The 17,469-nt window shown below is 44.9% G+C and overlaps 1 protein-coding gene across 1 annotated transcript; it reads left to right on the forward strand.

Annotated features, from left to right (window-relative positions):
* The first annotated feature begins 1,836 nt into the window (after positions 1–1,836).
* On the forward strand, positions 1,837–17,422 carry dusp12 (dual specificity phosphatase 12). Its single transcript, XM_083653561.1, has 8 exons — positions 1,837–1,852; positions 2,532–2,796; positions 4,722–4,835; positions 8,973–9,091; positions 13,941–14,028; positions 15,559–15,650; positions 15,781–15,860; positions 16,816–17,422. Exons 2-8 carry the CDS (start codon positions 2,534–2,536, stop codon positions 17,026–17,028), a joined length of 969 nt encoding a protein of 322 aa, XP_083509687.1. The 5' UTR covers positions 1,837–1,852; positions 2,532–2,533; the 3' UTR covers positions 17,029–17,422.
* Positions 17,423–17,469: the final 47 nt, after the last annotated feature.

Here is a 17,469-nt window from a genome sequence, read left to right on the forward strand (position 1 = left end):
TAAATACTCAGTCAGCCTATACAGATTATATAGCTTATACAGATAGCCTACCTCAAAATCCTACTTAAAAGTACAGTAACAAAGTAGTTGTACTCCATCTCTGACAACAAGACTATTGAGAGCAATTTTGTTCATATTCAAGCTCATCACTAACCCGCTCACCCCCCCGCCCCCCTCCGTCAGGAAAACCTGGCCCTGTTGTGTGCTACCCCCCCCCCCCCCCCCCCCCCTTTTTTTTAGGTAGGCATACAGGTGCACAGAACTTTTAGTCATATATGTATTTTTTTGTGTGATATTTTGTATGCTGTGATCCTATCCACTTTTTTATATATTGTCTTGTTTCGCTGTATTGACCTTAACAAAGTGAATTTCCCTTGTGGACAATAAAGTACAACTTGACTTGATCACTATCCAGTTTACTGTAGGCTAGTTACTCAGAGAGTAGTCTCTTAAAACAGACTGTATCATCTACATCCGGCGAATGCAGCTATATACAGTCTGTACGTTACACCCCCAGAACATGCACAAGGAAGTTGGGAAAAAAAACCTTCAGACTGGAAGGAAGTTCTACGGAATCCGACCAATCACGACACGCGAATGCGGCATATTGGATTCTGATTGGACTAATGAGCGGAAGACCCGCCTTTCTGCCGGCATATTGGATTGTGATTGGACTAATGAGCGGAAGACCCGCCTTTCTGCTTCCCATTCCGGTTGGTGCATGATTCTCCCCCACGAAGTACAGACGGTATGGCGGAAGCATTTGAAAATTGCGGAAGCCAACTTGTCTGTTCTAAGAGACTACTCAGAGAGCAGACCGGATATGTTGATAGAACAAACATATTACACAGAATTGAAATCATGGGTTTTACAGTAATATAATGTGAATATAATGTGTTCCGGCGCCAGTATTGGGCAAGTTACTTTCAAAATGTAATATACTACATATTGCTAGTTACTTTCATTTGAAAGTAATAAGTTACTTCACAATACAGTATTACCGTCTGTGTAGAGTAACTCAAGACTTATTACACTACTTTTGCATTACTTTCACCGTAACAGCAGTAGCAGAATGACATTGCCGCCCCGGAACCATCCAACCGTCTTGAAGTCAGTGTAAACCGCCCAAAATTTTAAATGTTATCCGTTTCCTTTGTTATTGTCATCTATAGTGGTTATTTGCATAAAAACACACAATTTGATTAGGAAATGGTTGTATCTTTATTTAAATAGCCTATGTGCTTTGATTTAAAAAAAATAAAAGAAAAAAAAGTTACTCAATATGTAACTTGTGTTACTTTACAAAGTAACTGGTATAATATTACTACCTAGGGATCCTACTGGTAATAAGTTATTACCAGTTAATTACTGAGTCTACTGCTAGAAGTAATATATTAGGCTACATGTAATATGTTACTTAGTTTTGTAATGAGTTACGCCCAACACTGTCTGGCATATGGAAGAAATTAGATGAGAGGAAAGGACGAGGGTTTTACAAGAGTTCAAAGGAGAAAATAGATGTGCAGGAAATACGGGACGCACGCACGCACGCACGCACCCACCCACGCACGCACACACACACACGCACACACGCACACACGCACACACACACACACACACACCAGAAACAGAAACAGAAAGGTTCCGGGGGCATTGTTTCCGACCGGATGGTTTGTAAAGGCGAACCAGTTGGGAATCGTCCACACGTTTTTCTAATTTTGTTTGTTGACAACCAAATTCATTTTAATTTCAATTCAATTCATTTTTTATATAGCTTGTTAATAGCAACGAAGCACGACGGATTCATAGGAAAGCCTGGCTAAAACATAAAAGTGACTGAGTTAACCGTCAGGTAAGTTATAGTTACAAGTTTATCCTAGCTTCAGCTTGCTATCTGACGGCTGATGCTCTAGAAATAGTTACTTTTTTGTGTGTTTTGTACGTGTGCCGAATGAAATACTTTCTAATTATTTAGAAAAGGTCTGGAGTCATATTTTGTGATAGCTGTATGAAGGTTTGTCCATAAACAAGACCGCACTAAACTGTCTTAATGGAGTTTGGAGTAAAGTTCTCTCTCCCAAAGTCCCATACAAGAGAGAACGGGGTTAGTTAGAAATCAGTTTTCTTTCACTTCATTGAAACAGAAACAACATATCAGTAAACAGTATGAATTGTTATATTGTGGGTTGAATAAGAGTAGTTACAGAAACGGCATATCAGTAAACAGTCAGTAAACGGCATATCAGTAAACAATATGAATTGTTATTGTGGGTTGAATAAGAGTAGTTGTTTTCCCTACAGCTTTCATAAATGCACTCTAAAGTCAAGTGGTAAATGCTCATAGTCCTGCTGATTATATGGTTTCTGTCAACCTCAAATTTTCTGTAGTTACCATAAAAACAACAATACAAAAACACAAGAAATTATGGTATTAATGTGGGGGGGGGGGGCATAACTTTGTACTCCAGGGGACTGGACATAACTTTATACTACCCCCCCCCCCCCTTCTATCTTTGTCTCTCCCTCTCCAGCCATGCTCCTGGTAGAGCCTGGTCTTTACATCGGCACTGCAGCCGACCTAAACGACAGCCAGGGATTGGCCGACGCGGGTGTCACTGACGTACTGTCGGTGGACTCCATAGACCCCACGCCCCTGCTTCCTGCCGACGGGGGCTTCCACAGGAAGTGGGTCAATGTTTTGGACGAGACGACGTCTGACCTCCTGAGTCACATGGACGACTGCTTCCTGTTCATCCAGGAGGCGGTGGAGAGGGGAGGGGCTGCACTCGTTCACTGGTAGGGTCAGAGGTCAGGGGGAGGCGGATCACTCTGGTGTGATGTGAACAAACATAACAGACTCAAATTAATTTGTGGCTGCGTTCGAATGTTAAGGGTGATTTCTCAGTGGGAACGATTTCCTCCCCGTAACGCTTCGTTCCGTGCCCGAGTACAATTACCCCGCCCTCCCCTCTCCCCCGCTGGTCAGCTTTCACATTACAACATTTCTTCCAAGCTCGGGAACGGAACGGAACACTTGCAGAGTATACTTGCGTCATCAACTACGCCTGGGGTGTATCCTCGCCCGTGTGTTGTCTATGTGGTTTGGTACGGTTGGTGTTCACATTCACAAGTGCTCCGTCCCCGGGCACGCCCAAGCGTGGCGTCCACTTTTCAAGTGGACCCTGTCACAGTTCGCTGTTCGGTTCCCGGGCACGGGACACAACGTTCACACTCATCAAATGAACCGGACCTGGTGTCAATTTGGGGACAAGTGTGCTCGGTTCCGCTCCCGGGTTCCCAGTGTGAAAGCACCCTTAAGTGGCAGCCATGATAAGAGCCGTTTGAATTTTCTGATTGCTAAGGAAAGGTGCTTCAATGCTTCCTGTTAGCATAGATACACTGGACCATCCTTTACGTAAGGAAAGCTGATAACGCCTTCCCACAATTCCTTGTGGCAGCAAAACAACACACCATTCGGCATGATTCTGCCAATTCGCTTGATTAGCTTGTAGCAATCTTCTCAGCAACTGAGCAGGAAATGGATTTCACCAATTGAAATCAGTGTGACGTCTACATGTCAGAGGGCTGACACACCGAAAACACTTGAAAAGGACTAGCGGCAACTAGAGACAGACCAATGCGTCACCTCACGTCTCGTGTGTCGGGGACAAAAAGTTGTACTTCAACACACCGCTAACACGGCAGCCGACGGGCAGCCAGCACGCACGTAGCACGTAGACCTGATTCACGATACAAAGCAGCGTTTGCCCACCATTTCGCTCACTTAAACGGTTTCGTGATATAGATACTTCTAATCGAGAATATGTCTGATAAAAAGTTGCAAATGGCGCCGTCAACAATATGTCAGCCCTTGTCTGGTCTTTTGCTTGTAGAGGAAGAGGCAGAGGTGGGAAAAATAAGGAGAGGGTGATGTCATGCAGCGACAGGCTCAAGGGACTATCGTCAAGGCACGTCGTTGTGAAAATAACCGTTTATTGGAATTATCAGATGGGATAAAGTTGGGAAATGAGCAGATCGTTTTGTGTGTGCCCTCTCCTATTCTCCTGCACTGCTTCGCTACCCCTGACCAGCCAATCAGAGTGATTTCTCTACCCCTGGGCCCTGACCAGCCAATCAGAGTGATCTCTCTACCCCTGACCAGCCAATCAGAGTAATTTCTCTCACAGACTGCCTGATGCCGACCGGCCATAAAAACTGATGACAAAGCAGACTAGAGCCAACGGTGCGGGACACATCGCAAAGACTAGAGCGACAGGCGCCCAGGCACGGCTGACGCCGACTAATCGGCCGTATGTGTTCTGGCCTTTACTAAGCTAGTGTTTACTAAGCTAGTGTTTACTAAGCTAGTGTTTACTAAGCTAGTGTTTACTAAGCTAGTGTTTACTAAGCTAGTGTTTCAGTCACTCAATGGCGTTTTGAAGCCGGCGTAGCCTCGTGTAGCTGGAAGTGCAGACAGATTCTCTTAGCACTGTGGCTGTCTTTTCCTAAGCCCTTAGGAATTCTCCTTGACATCTTGACGTTCTCCATCCAGGTCAAGGAAGTGGTTAGGAAAAGGAGGACATGTTTTTCTGACCATTTGAATCCATCCTCTGTGTGTGTGTGTGTGTGTGTGTGTGTGTGTGTGTGTGTGTGTGTGTGTGTGTGTGTGTGTGTGTGTGTGTGTGTGTGTGTGTGTGTGTGTGTGTGTGTGTGTGTGTTAGCCAGGCCGGGCGGAGTCGCAGCGCTGCCATGGTAACAGCCTATCTAATGAAGAGACACCAGCTGGGCTTCACTGAGGCTTACAGCAGACTGCAGAGCTCCAAACCAGACGTACAGTGAGTATGTGTTTGTGTCTCTCAGTGGTGGGACTTAAGTCACATGACTTGGACTCGAGTCACAGTTTCAATACACAATTGAGTTGGCTTGAGACTTGACTTGATGCATGAAGAGAAGACTTGAGACTTGACTTGGGTTCTGGTGACTTGTGACTTGACTTTGACTTGTACTTTGATGACTTGAAAATATTTCTAAAGTCTTGACTTGAGATTTTGTGTTTTGTGTAAATGACTTAGATTGAAAGTGATTTGTTCCAGCAGACGACTGAATTTAAATAGAGAGGCAAAGTGAACGTCACTTCCTTCTTCAGCAGTGTACCAGAGATTTTCTTCCGCAATTTATTTTCCCATAGACATTTCGTAAAATGCTTATAAAAATAGTTTTACTTGGTCAAACCAAACGGTTCAGCTATATTTAGAATCAGGAGAGGCCACAGAACATTTCACTCGGACCAAAACTTAAAAAATCATTGAAAATTATTTTCTTTAAAACCGGATTTCTTTTTAACGTTTTGGTCCGAGTGAAATGTTATGCGGTCTCTCCTGTTTCTAAATATATCTGAACCGTTTGGTTTGAACAAGTAAAACTATCTTTATAAGCATTTTACGAAATGTCTATAGGAAAATAAATGGTGGATGAAAGTCTCTGGTACAGTGCTGAAGCAGGAAGTGACGGTCCACTTTGGCTCTCCATTCAGTTTTCTGAATTTGAATGGAATGACTGAAATCATTGAAGTTGAAACTGATTATAGAAATCAAATTCATGATGACCTAACAAGTGTTTATTTTATTAAAGCCATATCGCATTGAAAAGTCCCAGATATTTCGTTTTCTTTCAGATGAAATGAAATTGATACTCGTCTCTTGATTTGTTCTGCCTTGACTTGCTACAGTTAGACTTGGGACTTGACTTGAGACCGACTTAATGAAGGCTCCAGCTGACTCACAACAACGTAAGACTGAAACTTTCTGTGGGAATGTTGGGCAGCAAGTGGTAACAAGTTACATCAGAAAATATGGGTATTTAAATATGACACTATTCACCTTATGTAGAAGAGAAAATCTGGTTGAGAGAGACTAAAAGCAAGTTCAGACTAGGCATTCTGAGCCCTCGGCGAGATGTTTTTGGAACTCTGCGACAAACCCCCCCTGGTCAGAAGCAAATCACGTTGGCTCGGCGTTCGCAAATCGTCGCTCGTGTGAACTGTCCACAGACGCGAGCGGGGCACCTCCCCCGAGCGGGGCACTCCCCTGAGCGGGGCACCTCCCCCGAGCGGGGCACTCCCCCGAGCGGGGCACCTCCCCCGAGCGGGGCACCTCCCCCGAGCGGGGCACCTCCCCCGAGCGGGGCACCTCCCCCGAGCGGGGCACCTCCCCCGAGCGGGGCACTCCCCCGAGCGGGGCACCTCCCCCGAGCGGGGCACCTCCCCCGAGCACTCACCGACGAGTCACAGAGGTCCGACGGATATCTAGCCTGCGTGATATTTGGTCGTGTCGGAGAAGCCATTTAACCAGCTGCAGCCAATGAGAGCGCAAGACACGGGGCGAGGAGGCAGACACACGCTGTCATCTGTAGCAGCTCCCGGAATCATGCATCCATGAATCTGTTGTTTAAAATACATACTACAGCATGCGCTGGGACGCGTCATCAGTGATGTTAGCTGGGGTCGTAAGGTGTTTCGGGTGTGTCAACATCATACACCCTCACCCAGTAGACCCAGCCGAGGTCGATTGAGACCCCGACCCGCGTCCCAGAAGCAGCCGCTCACGGATCAGCCTTCCTACTCTGTCTGCAACGTTGCCCGCGGAAGGGTTGATCATGCCCAATCCGCTGCAATAGAGCTAGTGCTACGCCGCAGTATTGGCCCTTCGGTGCATGGAGGATCTAGGCTCTGTGGGTGACTCCCGGCCGCGCTCCTCCTTCGTCTCACCAGACCCTCCCGGGGCAAAGGCAATCCAGAGGCAGAGAGGATGCCTCATGGATGCCTCAAGAGGGCCTGTGCGCTGCACGTCATTCGCCTGCGGCGAGCACCTCGCTCTAGCCCGAAGGACCCCAGGCCGCGCCGATCTTTACACAGATTTTCAGGAGGCTAATCTGTAGCGTTTGTGGATTTCTCCCTCACGAGAGAGCCAGGCCGGGGTGCTAAACCCATCCCGTACCGGATGCCGTCTCTCCGACCGTCAACTGTGTCTCTCCAGCTTGTCACCAAACTATACTTGGTTGTCACCTAGTCTATTCCTAAGTGATCTAAATCTAAAAAATAAATCAAATAAATATAAAAAATATTTCCATAACTACAGTTTTTAGTTTTGCTGTGCTGCTCGACATAAGGATTTATCAGGAGGACAGTTTTTAGTTTTGCTGTGCTGCTCGACATAAGGATTTATCAGGAGGACTGCCTCTTTTCTGCAAACAATGTAACTGTATGTATGAAGCAGCCTGGCACAGCTGGTACCTGTTGACTGTATGAAGCAGCCTGGCACAGCTGGTACCTGTTGACTGTATGAAGCAGCCTGGCACAGCTGGTACCTGTTGACTGTATGAAGCAGCCTGGCACAGCTGGTACCTGTTGACTGTATGAAGCAGCCTGGCACAGCTGTTACCTGTTGACTGTATGAAGCAGCCTGGCACAGCTGGTACCTGTTGACTGTATGAAGCAGCCTGGCACAGCTGGCACCTGTTGACTGTATGAAGCAGCCTGGCACAGCTGGTACCTGTTGACTGTATGAAGCAGCCTGGCACAGCTGGTACCTGTTGACTGTATGAAGCAGCCTGGCACAGCTGTTACCTGTTGACTGTATGAAGCAGCCTGGCACAGCTGGTACCTGTTGACTGTATGAAGCAGCCTGGCACAGCTGGTACCTGTTGACTGTATGAAGCAGCCTGGCACAGCTGGTACCTGTTGACTGTATGAAGCAGCCTGGCACAGCTGGTACCTGTTGACTGTATGAAGCAGCCTGGCACAGCTGGTACCTGTTGACTGTATGAAGCAGCCTGGCACAGCTGGTACCTGTTGACTGTATGAAGCAGCCTGGCACAGCTGGTACCTGTTGACTGTATGAAGCAGCCTGGCACAGCTGGTACCTGTTGACTGTATGAAGCAGCCTGGCACAGCTGGCACCTGTTGACTGTATGAAGCAGCCTGGCACAGCTGGCACCTGTTGACTGTATGAAGCAGCCTGGCACAGCTGGTACCTGTTGACTGTATGAAGCAGCCTGGCACAGCTGGCACCTGTTGACTGTATGAAGCAGCCTGGCACAGCTGGCACCTGTTGACTGTATGAAGCAGCCTGGCACAGCTGGTACCTGTTGACTGCTCTCTGTGCTGGCTGGAGAGGAAGCCGCGCCCTCCAGCCCTCCGTGAATCCGTGATAATTATGATGACACTGAGTTGTGTTATTTAGACTGGACTGTCTGCCCTCTGAGCACCGGGCAAGTGGTCTGAGGAGCACAGACAGAGAGAGTATTGATGTTGTGAGAGCGTACGTGTGTTTTGGAAATAAAGCCGGCTAAAAAGTGAGCAGAGCTCGTTCTTCCTTGTTCTTCCCTGCATATCATCTCGTGTGTGTTTCTGTGACAAAACGTGGTTTGGAGACCAGGCAGTCTTGTCGGCGACTCCACCTGGTGGAATATCTTGTAATGTGTGTGACCCCCTGTCGCAGCTCAGTCATATAGTGCGAAAACCAAAACGACTCCCGAGACTCCTGATTACAAGACAGACAGTTGTATAATGTGAAAGGAACAGAGACTGACGACCTGACGAGGATGTTGTAGTTTGTACGTGTCATGATGACAGGAAGTGTAAACACAATTGGAACCGATTGTGTTTACACTTCCTGTGGCCGGGCCTATCATCCCTGCAGCCTGCTTCCAGTGAGTCACACTAGCTTTGACCAGAGAGACCATCTCTGGGTTGATCAGGTGAAAACAGGCGGCGTTTTGAACAGGAAGTCGTAACACAAACGGGTCGAGTGGGCGGGGCTACATAAGATGAATATGAATGGCCAGTTTGACAGATGTGCTCCTTCAGTGTATTGAGACAGTTGGTAAATGACCTGATGATGACAGACAGACAGACAGACAGACAGACAGACAGACAGATGAGGTGTTGATAGCATGCCTGTGGTGTGTTTCAGGGTGAACAGTGGTTTTGAGGAGCAGCTGTGCCTGTATGAGGCCATGCAGTGTGAGGTGGACACATCCAGTCCTCTGTACAAACAATACAGACTGACCAAGATCACTGAGAAATACCCTGGTAACCACACACACACACACACACACACACACACACACACACACACACACACACACACACACACACACACACACACACCAATACTATGCAGATCTAGCATTATAAAGTGCCTCAGTCCTGCTGCATCACTGAGCCCGTTCAGACCCGTTCAGACCTTGCCCATCTCCGATCTTTGGCGCTTCGATCTCAGTAAAGACCTGAACGCACCCAATGCGCATTGAAATCCGACCGAATGTGTGTGTCTGATATGAACAGCGATGATTCATGCGTGTGTCTGAACAGCGATCCGACTTCGGACGCATTAAGGACCGCCTTCTCTGCAAAACAAGGGAAATCGTGGCTCAATGACAACATACAACTCTCTCCTATAACTAGGGATGTCAATTTTCGGTTAATTTCACTTTCGATTAACCGACGCTAATAATCGATTAACCTATCGGTTAATTCATAATTTTTTAATATAATATAATATAATTTTTTTTTTTTTTTTTTTGTCTATTTACTCAATGAACTCATGCCCAAACAAGGCGTGTCTATTTAGATGCTGAAATGTTAATGCTTTTTGTGTTAGAATTTCTAACACAAAAAGCATTAACAAGCATTAACAAAAAGCATCAACATTTCAACACAAATTCTTTTTGTGTTAGAATTTGTAACACAAAAAGCATTAACATTTCAGCATCTAAATAGACACGCCTTGTTTGGGCATGAGCTCATTGAGTAAATAGACCAAAATTTTTTTTTTTTTTTTTTTTTTTTTTTAATATTAACTCATTGAGTGCCAGCCACTTTTGGAGAACGGACGCTCCCAGTGCCAGAGTTTTCAGAGCGTTTTCAGTGATTTCTCGAGGCCCACAGAATATTGTGTGATATTACTATGTAAACACCGAACACGCAAAAAGAACAAGGAGACTCTATTTTATCATCAGCAAAAAAAAGTTTATTGATACCATTTTCCGTTCTTTAGTTATGAGCCGGAGAAGATAGGTTGTTTTCAGCGTTTTCAGGCATTTCAAATTATAAGCTGAGATATTCAGCCTTTTGTGAAATGCAGCATTTCAAGCACATTCACTGACTCTAGATACGGTAATATTTTCTGATGTAGTGATGTGGTGTAGTTGTGTCCTGCCCTGCGTGCCCCACCCCCCCTCCCCCCCCCCCCCCCCCCCTCAGCTGAAAACTCCTCCCCACACTAGTAACACACAGCCTCGCACCAAGCGTCTAGGAAGCCTGGGAAGCGCCGCCTCCCAGGCAGCGCAACATGGAGAAGCCACACGCGGACTGCAGTGAAAGGTTTGGCTTTTCAGTGTCGCGCTGCTGCTTTTCTAGCGGCTAATCATGTGGAGAAACTATGCTGACAGACAGACAGAGGCAGAAGGACTCAGTTGTGTGCGCGGATTGACTGTGTTCGCAGCCCCCGTCAGTTGCAGCCAGAACAATCTACATGGCTCTGGAGTGCAGCATGAGCGGGTTCTCTTTCATCAAGGCTATTTTAGGCTGTGTATTCCTGACATTTCTGTAATCTGGAGAGCACTGTCGCCACCTAAGGGTTCTGTAAAATAGGTTATAGACCTCCAATAGCTACTATAGTTGTACAGGAGCTGCGGAAGGCTTTGATCGACGTCCCACCGTCAAAAAACGCATTGGACGTCGAAGGACGTCCGTGGCACTCTACGTCACTATTTAATTGGACGTCGAAGGACGTCCATGGCATTCAATGAGTTAACTGATAGACCGACAGCAATAACCGAACAACGACGTTAGCGACGGTTAATCGATTAACGGTTAACCGTTGACATCCCTACCTATAACGTTGATTAATTCTCTGAGCTCAAAGTAAATTGTAATCAACAGGAGACTTTTGGAATACATGGTAGAATAAAATGCGAGACAATTTATGCAACTTTTTTTTATTATATATATTTTTTTATTTCAATAGATTAGGCTATAAAACTTGAATAAAACTTCTCATTTAATATTGGAAAAGCAGTTATATATACACGCCATGTTATTAGGTTATTCTACAGACTTACAAACTATTTTCCTTTGAAATGCCATTCAAATGCCATTTATTTCTCCATTAGGTTAAACATTTTAAGGAAAACATAAGCACAAGATTTAAGGGTGTTTTGTGCAGCCGATTCTATTTTATGAACACCTTAACTCTGACTCTAAAGGTGCGTTCACACCGACCTATTAAAGTTTTTCGCTGGCATCGAGTTTACATACAAAGTCAATGCAAACGAGCGATTGAGCGTATACCGTATTCGCCCGGGAGAAAAATCGCTGGGCGTCCGAGCGACAGAGACAGAGCGATAGGGAGAAAATTCGCTCGTCGCCCGAGATGAAATATCCCAACTCGAGCGAAATTACGCTGGCATCAGTCGCTCGCTGTTCAACGCTGATTGGCTGCCATGTGAGAGTGAGTCAAGGATCACACTGGCTTGGAACAAACCCGCTGGTTTATTGTGTGGCAACAAACCGCATTGACAGCTGATTGACAGGCTGACAGCTGACATGAAGTGAAGTCTGTACTACCGGTATAGAGCTCGCATTAGGAGCACGCTGATAGGCTTAGCTTGTAAACAACTACGGTGGCTCGTAAACAACTCGTAGTGGACAAATATCATGACATTGCGTAACGTTATAGCCCCCAGATGTCCGTCAATTATTGTGCCTGTTGACGAGCAATTTAAACGGAGCGACAGAGTGATTCCAAAGGGTTGAATCAAGCGACAGAGAGAAAAATAAATATCTCGGTGTGAACACAGCTTAAGGGAAATCTTAACCTGCGCTTTGTGCAACCTGGCCCAGGTCTGAACAGCCTCACTATACCAGTAAGGACGGTAAACGTACACCCTCTTGTTTAATATTGTGATTATACAACATTTAGCAAACAAAATAAAACATAAATAAAATGTATTCATATTGTGGGGAAATTCGCAAAAAAAACAACGAAAACTGTTTAGCTACTATGTATTAAGGTTTCACCGATTGCGATTTTCTTGGGCGGTTCCGATTTCCGATTTTTGAATAGTCTGACTTTCCGATTTTCTTTCTTAGAACAATAATAGACAGCTTACACACATTTTTTTGTAACTTTGCTTTAATAGAAAATTAAGATTCATGTAACAATTCGTATCATTTGCATGAGGTAGGACCATCTCACTCAAACACATCTCAAAATAAGTGTTCCAGGTTACTGGACAGAGCTTTTCTTTTTTTATGCAAGTACAATGAATATAAAAATTTAACTCCAGTACAGTATATCCCACAGTACACAGTACAGTATATCCCACAGCTATCATGCATTTACTTTTCCAAAAGAAAACGGATGCAACAGAACATGCAACAAAATGTGATCCATGGACACAAGGAGTTTATAGCCTGGCTCCTCCAGACCTTCAAAGCCACGCCCACTCCACAGTTATGGATTTGGCTGTTCTTGAGTAGAAGAGGAAATTAGTTTATGAGTTTACGATTCTGAATATCAGAGTTTACACACAGAGTCCGAAATTTCGTATGCATTTTTTTAATCTGCCATCCGGGAAAAAAAATTGTCACGCACAGAAAACCTTGAACACTGAGTCCGATGCGTTTTATTATTATGTTCTATTCGCAATACGAGACAAATAGGCCTACTCCTCTCCTGTATGGACACAGGGCTCCATCAATGCTCGCATTCACCTCACCAAGCCGGCTGTGGTGCGCAGTGGCCGGGTGCTGCAGGGGAGAGGGAGGTGAGCGAGCCGCTCAGACTGGACTCCAGCCGAGCGGACTGGGCCAGTTGTTCACAGGAGGACATGCTGGCGTGTGTGTGGTGGCTGCTTCCTTTTGGATGCAGCCCATCTCTCTCTCTGCTTTGGGGTGTGCGCCAGTGTTGGGGGTAACGCATTACAAAAGTAACATATTACATATAATATATTACTTTTAGCACTAACTCAGTAATATAACTTATTACTTATACGATTTCAGTAATATTATACCAGTTACTTTGTCAAGTAAAGTAACTCAAGTTACAAATTGATTTTTTTTTAATCAAAGCACATATTTAAAAAAAGATACAATAATTTCCTAATCAAACTGTGTCTTCTTCTGCAAATAACCATTATAGATGACAATAACAAAGGAAAAGAATAACATTTAGAATTTTGGATTGTTTCCTTTACACTGACTTCAAGGCAGTTGAAATAATTTTTCGGGATGGTTCATTCTGCTGCTGTTGTTTTGGTAAAAGTAATGCAAAAATAGTGTAATAAGTAACGAGTTACTCTACACAGACAGTAATATTGTAAAGTAACTTATTACTTTCAAATGAAAGTCACTAGTAATATGTAGGATATTACATTTTGAAAGTAACTTGCCCAAGACTGGTGCGCGCACGTCACGTGAAAAAAAGGGGGGGGAGCCGGACCGGCACACAGAATTGGTCATGTAGTAGACGGACCGGCGCAGGTCATGGCCGAAAATCGTCCATTTCCGGTCACGTGCCGATCAATCGGTGCATCTCTCTGCATACATACTTTGTATGTATGCGAAGTTCACATGTGTGTGGGTGTCACAGCGGTGTGGGTACACCTGCACAGCTGATGGGGAGGCCAGAGCGTCTAGGAATGTCAACTCTGGCGTAATATATGGAGTAATATAGTGAAGAGGCTTTTTCCCCCCATTTGAGCACAACCATGTCATAGGTGTGCCGTTAGGCTGGTGTGAGCATGTTCTAAATGTCTAGTTGACCAATCAGATTGCTTGGTCGGAACTACCAGTTGTATAATCATATTTCTATTTACATATATTTGACTTTAGTGTGTGTGTGTGTGTGTGTGTGTGTGTGTGTGTGTGTGCGCAGAGCTGCAGCAGGTCCCCAGGGAGGTGTTTGCAGCTGACCCCGCCCACTCCAGTTCCTCTGAAGTCTCCTATAGGTGCAGGAAATGCAGGTGAAGGGAGAAATGAAGCGGTGTTACACAGTCTGTCTTCCCCCTGCAGACTGCGTTTAGATTCTGTTATTAGCCCTGTTTGAAGCCGGTCCCTATTACAGAAACAGTGAACTACATTATATAGTGCAGACCAGGGCAACTTGTGGCCCGCGCTCGAATTGCAATTTTTCTTTTTTCTTTTTTTACAGTGCACCTGAATGCAACATGCAAGATACAGGCTGAATAAGTGTCCAAATGTTCATGTCATTCTGGCCAATACTCCACTTCTGTTATAACATTTCAGTCTGGAGTATGGAATATCTTTCAATAATCTTTATGACTAAAAGGCTAAAAGTAATCTCATGTGTAAGAAATGACTGTTCTACATTGAAGAAGAAATTTAAATAATTAACTCGTTGATTTTGGATTCATTTAGCTTCAAGAGTGCATTTTTGTTCGTGTGACCCTCAACACAGTCTTTGAGAATCCCGGGCCACTTACTGATACTTATGCTTAAATTAACCCCCTCATATTCTGGTTTATTTCAAGAAAAACATTTTGGCTAGTGGAAAGTCTAATTGGCTGGTAACTTATTACCGGCCATATTGGTAGATGGTCAAAAAAGTTAATTTCAAGCCCTGCAGGGAGAGCAGGTGGTGACATAGGAGTGAGTGAGAAAAGGATAAAATATTGGTGGTTAAGACATCACAACTGTTAATTTAAAATGAATAAATCTGCCTTCTAATGCCCCAAATCTTTTGTGCCGTTCGGCCCCCGGCCCTCAGTAAAATCTGGCCCTCTGGTAGCGAGGACATTTTTTTGTGGCCCCCTCTATCATCAAATTTGCTCATCCCTGGGTTACGGTATGACAATATTTGTTCGGCCCCCGGCAACAATCTGGGTTTCTCATGTGGCCCCCCATGAAAGATAATTGCCCACCCCTGATATAGTGTGTTGGCCAATTTGTACTAGGGTCCGAATTCTCAACTGTTAATTTGATTCACTATATAGTCCACTGTAAAATACCCACAATGCAGAGCAATTTTTAGTGAACATAGAATGTAGCCTACAATGTCTCCCATCTACCACAATGCAATGCTGTCATGTTTACCGAAAGGGAAGAAGAGGTAGAGTCCAAAACCCGTTTGATCGTTCCCCATATACAGTATTTCACTATATAATAAACACTACATGGGGAATAGTGAGTGAGTGAATCATGTCGAACATGGCTCTTATCCTGTAGTTTCCTGGTGTAACATCATCTATCTTCCCCCTGCAGACTGTGTTCAGACCAGTCACGCATGTGAGCCGTGGCTGCCCGATCTAAGTCAACCCGATCCGAGTCGCAATTTAGGACATTAGCTGCTAGCTAGCTAGCTTTGGTGAACATACAAGGGGCTAGCTCGTAGCTCCGTGCATAGGCGCCGATTTATGGTTCGGCCAGTGGGTGTGTGCATGCTTGCGCATGCCAACACAAGCCACAAATCCATTAACACATCCATTATCCTGTCGTTTCCTGGTGTAACATCTACAGTATGTTCCCCTCTGCAGAAGGACTCTTTTCCGTGGTTCCAGTCTCCTTAGTCACCCAGTAGGGGGCGGAGCCTCCGCCTTCAGCCACAAGAAGACGAGTAACCTCACTGGTAAGAGGACCTGCCAATCAAATTCCACATCTATGCACATCGTTTCTAATCGTTTGGTTTTTTGAAGTACGGACACAAACGGAACAAATTGCTTCAATGCAGCGATGACGTTTGCTGTGTTGTGTTGTAGGAGAAGTCCAGTGTACGTCTTACTTCATTGAGCCAGTCCAGTGGATGGAACAGGCTTTACTTGGAGTTATGGATGGACCGGTAACATGCACGCACACACACACACACACACACACACACACACACACACACACACACACACACACACACACACACACACACAGGACTCATTCTCTGTGCACTTAAGCCAGTGTTTCTCAAAGTGTGGGGCGGGCCCCCCCTGTGGGGCGCAGTGGCAAAACAGGGGGGGGGGGGGCGCAGGGAGAAATGCAGAAATGCAGCGCGGAACCAATGTTTTGACGTCTGACTTCTTTCCCCTGTGAGCAATAAATGAACCCCGCTTCTGTAGTGACTTCGCATTCATTCCATGGATGGTTCATTCATATTGCCAAATATTTGAACTTGTTTTGTTTAGTTTTGCACAGGTTGCACTTTATTGTTATTATTTTGAAAAAGATGTGCCGTGCAAAACAGGTTAATTGCAGCCACTAATACAGTGATAATAATTAATAAGACGTAATGCAAATTTTTCTTGCCAAATATTCGTTATTTTTTGCACAGATAGAACTTTACTGATATCGTTATAACAAAGTGATTGCACATTTCATTAGATTTGTATCTGATGGAGAAATCTGGTTAACTTTGTTCTAGCAAAGTGATTGCAATTTCTGTTTGATTATTTTAATTTATTATTTAAAAAAGCACAGTAGCAGTCACAACATTTTGTATAAAGTTGAAATGGAAGTTGTTTTTTTATTTGGACAACATTACTGAAAGAAAAGAGAAAGGAATGGTCATGATCTTGATGTTATTTCAATAAAAGTTAAACTTGGACCCTTTTGTTACAATTTTGTTGGGGCGGTGGGGCATGAACATTTTTCCTCCTCCAAAGTGGGGCATGACAGAAAAAGTTTGAGAACCACTGACTTAACCAAACAATCTCTTCTCTATCTCCTATTTATTTGTGCGTGCGTGTGTGTGTGTGTGTGTGTGTGTGCGTGTGTGTGTGTGTGTGTGTGTGTGCGCGTGTGTGTAGCTGCTGTGTCCTAAGTGCAGCTCTAAGCTGGGCTCCTTCAGCTGGGTTGGAGATCAGTGTTCGTGCGGCTGCTGGGTCACTCCTGCCTTCCAGCTGCACCGCAGCAGAGTGGACCACATACACCAACTCAGTGTCAAGCCCCAACCTTCGCTTCTGAAGAAGGACGCCGACGCCAAAGTACCAAAAACTGCAGTTCCTCCAATGGCCACTTGACTTGAGGCTGGCTCCAAAAGCGAGTAAATCCCCGTGTACCCCCATGTTACAATGCCCACATTTACAGCAGAAATAATCATGTTTACAGCGTGGTTCAGAAAATGGTTTTGGTCTCCAGCTAATTTCACCGTTCATGACAACTGTATGGGGGGTATATTTTTCTACAGTCTATCGCAGCAAAGACAAGTCCAATTGTATAGAAGTCAATAGGAAAATGACCCTACTTCTCACCAGATTTATGACCTCAGTAAATACTTTCCTAATGACTTCATGGTCTCAATCGCTAGTTTAAATTCTTCTTCAATCACAGCATGATGTTCACTTTGTAAATTACCGTCCCATTTAAATAGACGATAAAGCAGACTATGCTTTGGACGCGTGATTGACAGGTCACCTGTCCAGTGATCGCGCAGCTCGCCGATCACGCACCAACCTGGCTGT

This window comes from Poromitra crassiceps, assembly GCF_964638095.1.
Source record: "Poromitra crassiceps genome assembly, chromosome: 17".
In the NCBI taxonomy this organism is placed as follows: Eukaryota; Metazoa; Chordata; class Actinopteri; order Beryciformes; family Melamphaidae; genus Poromitra; species Poromitra crassiceps.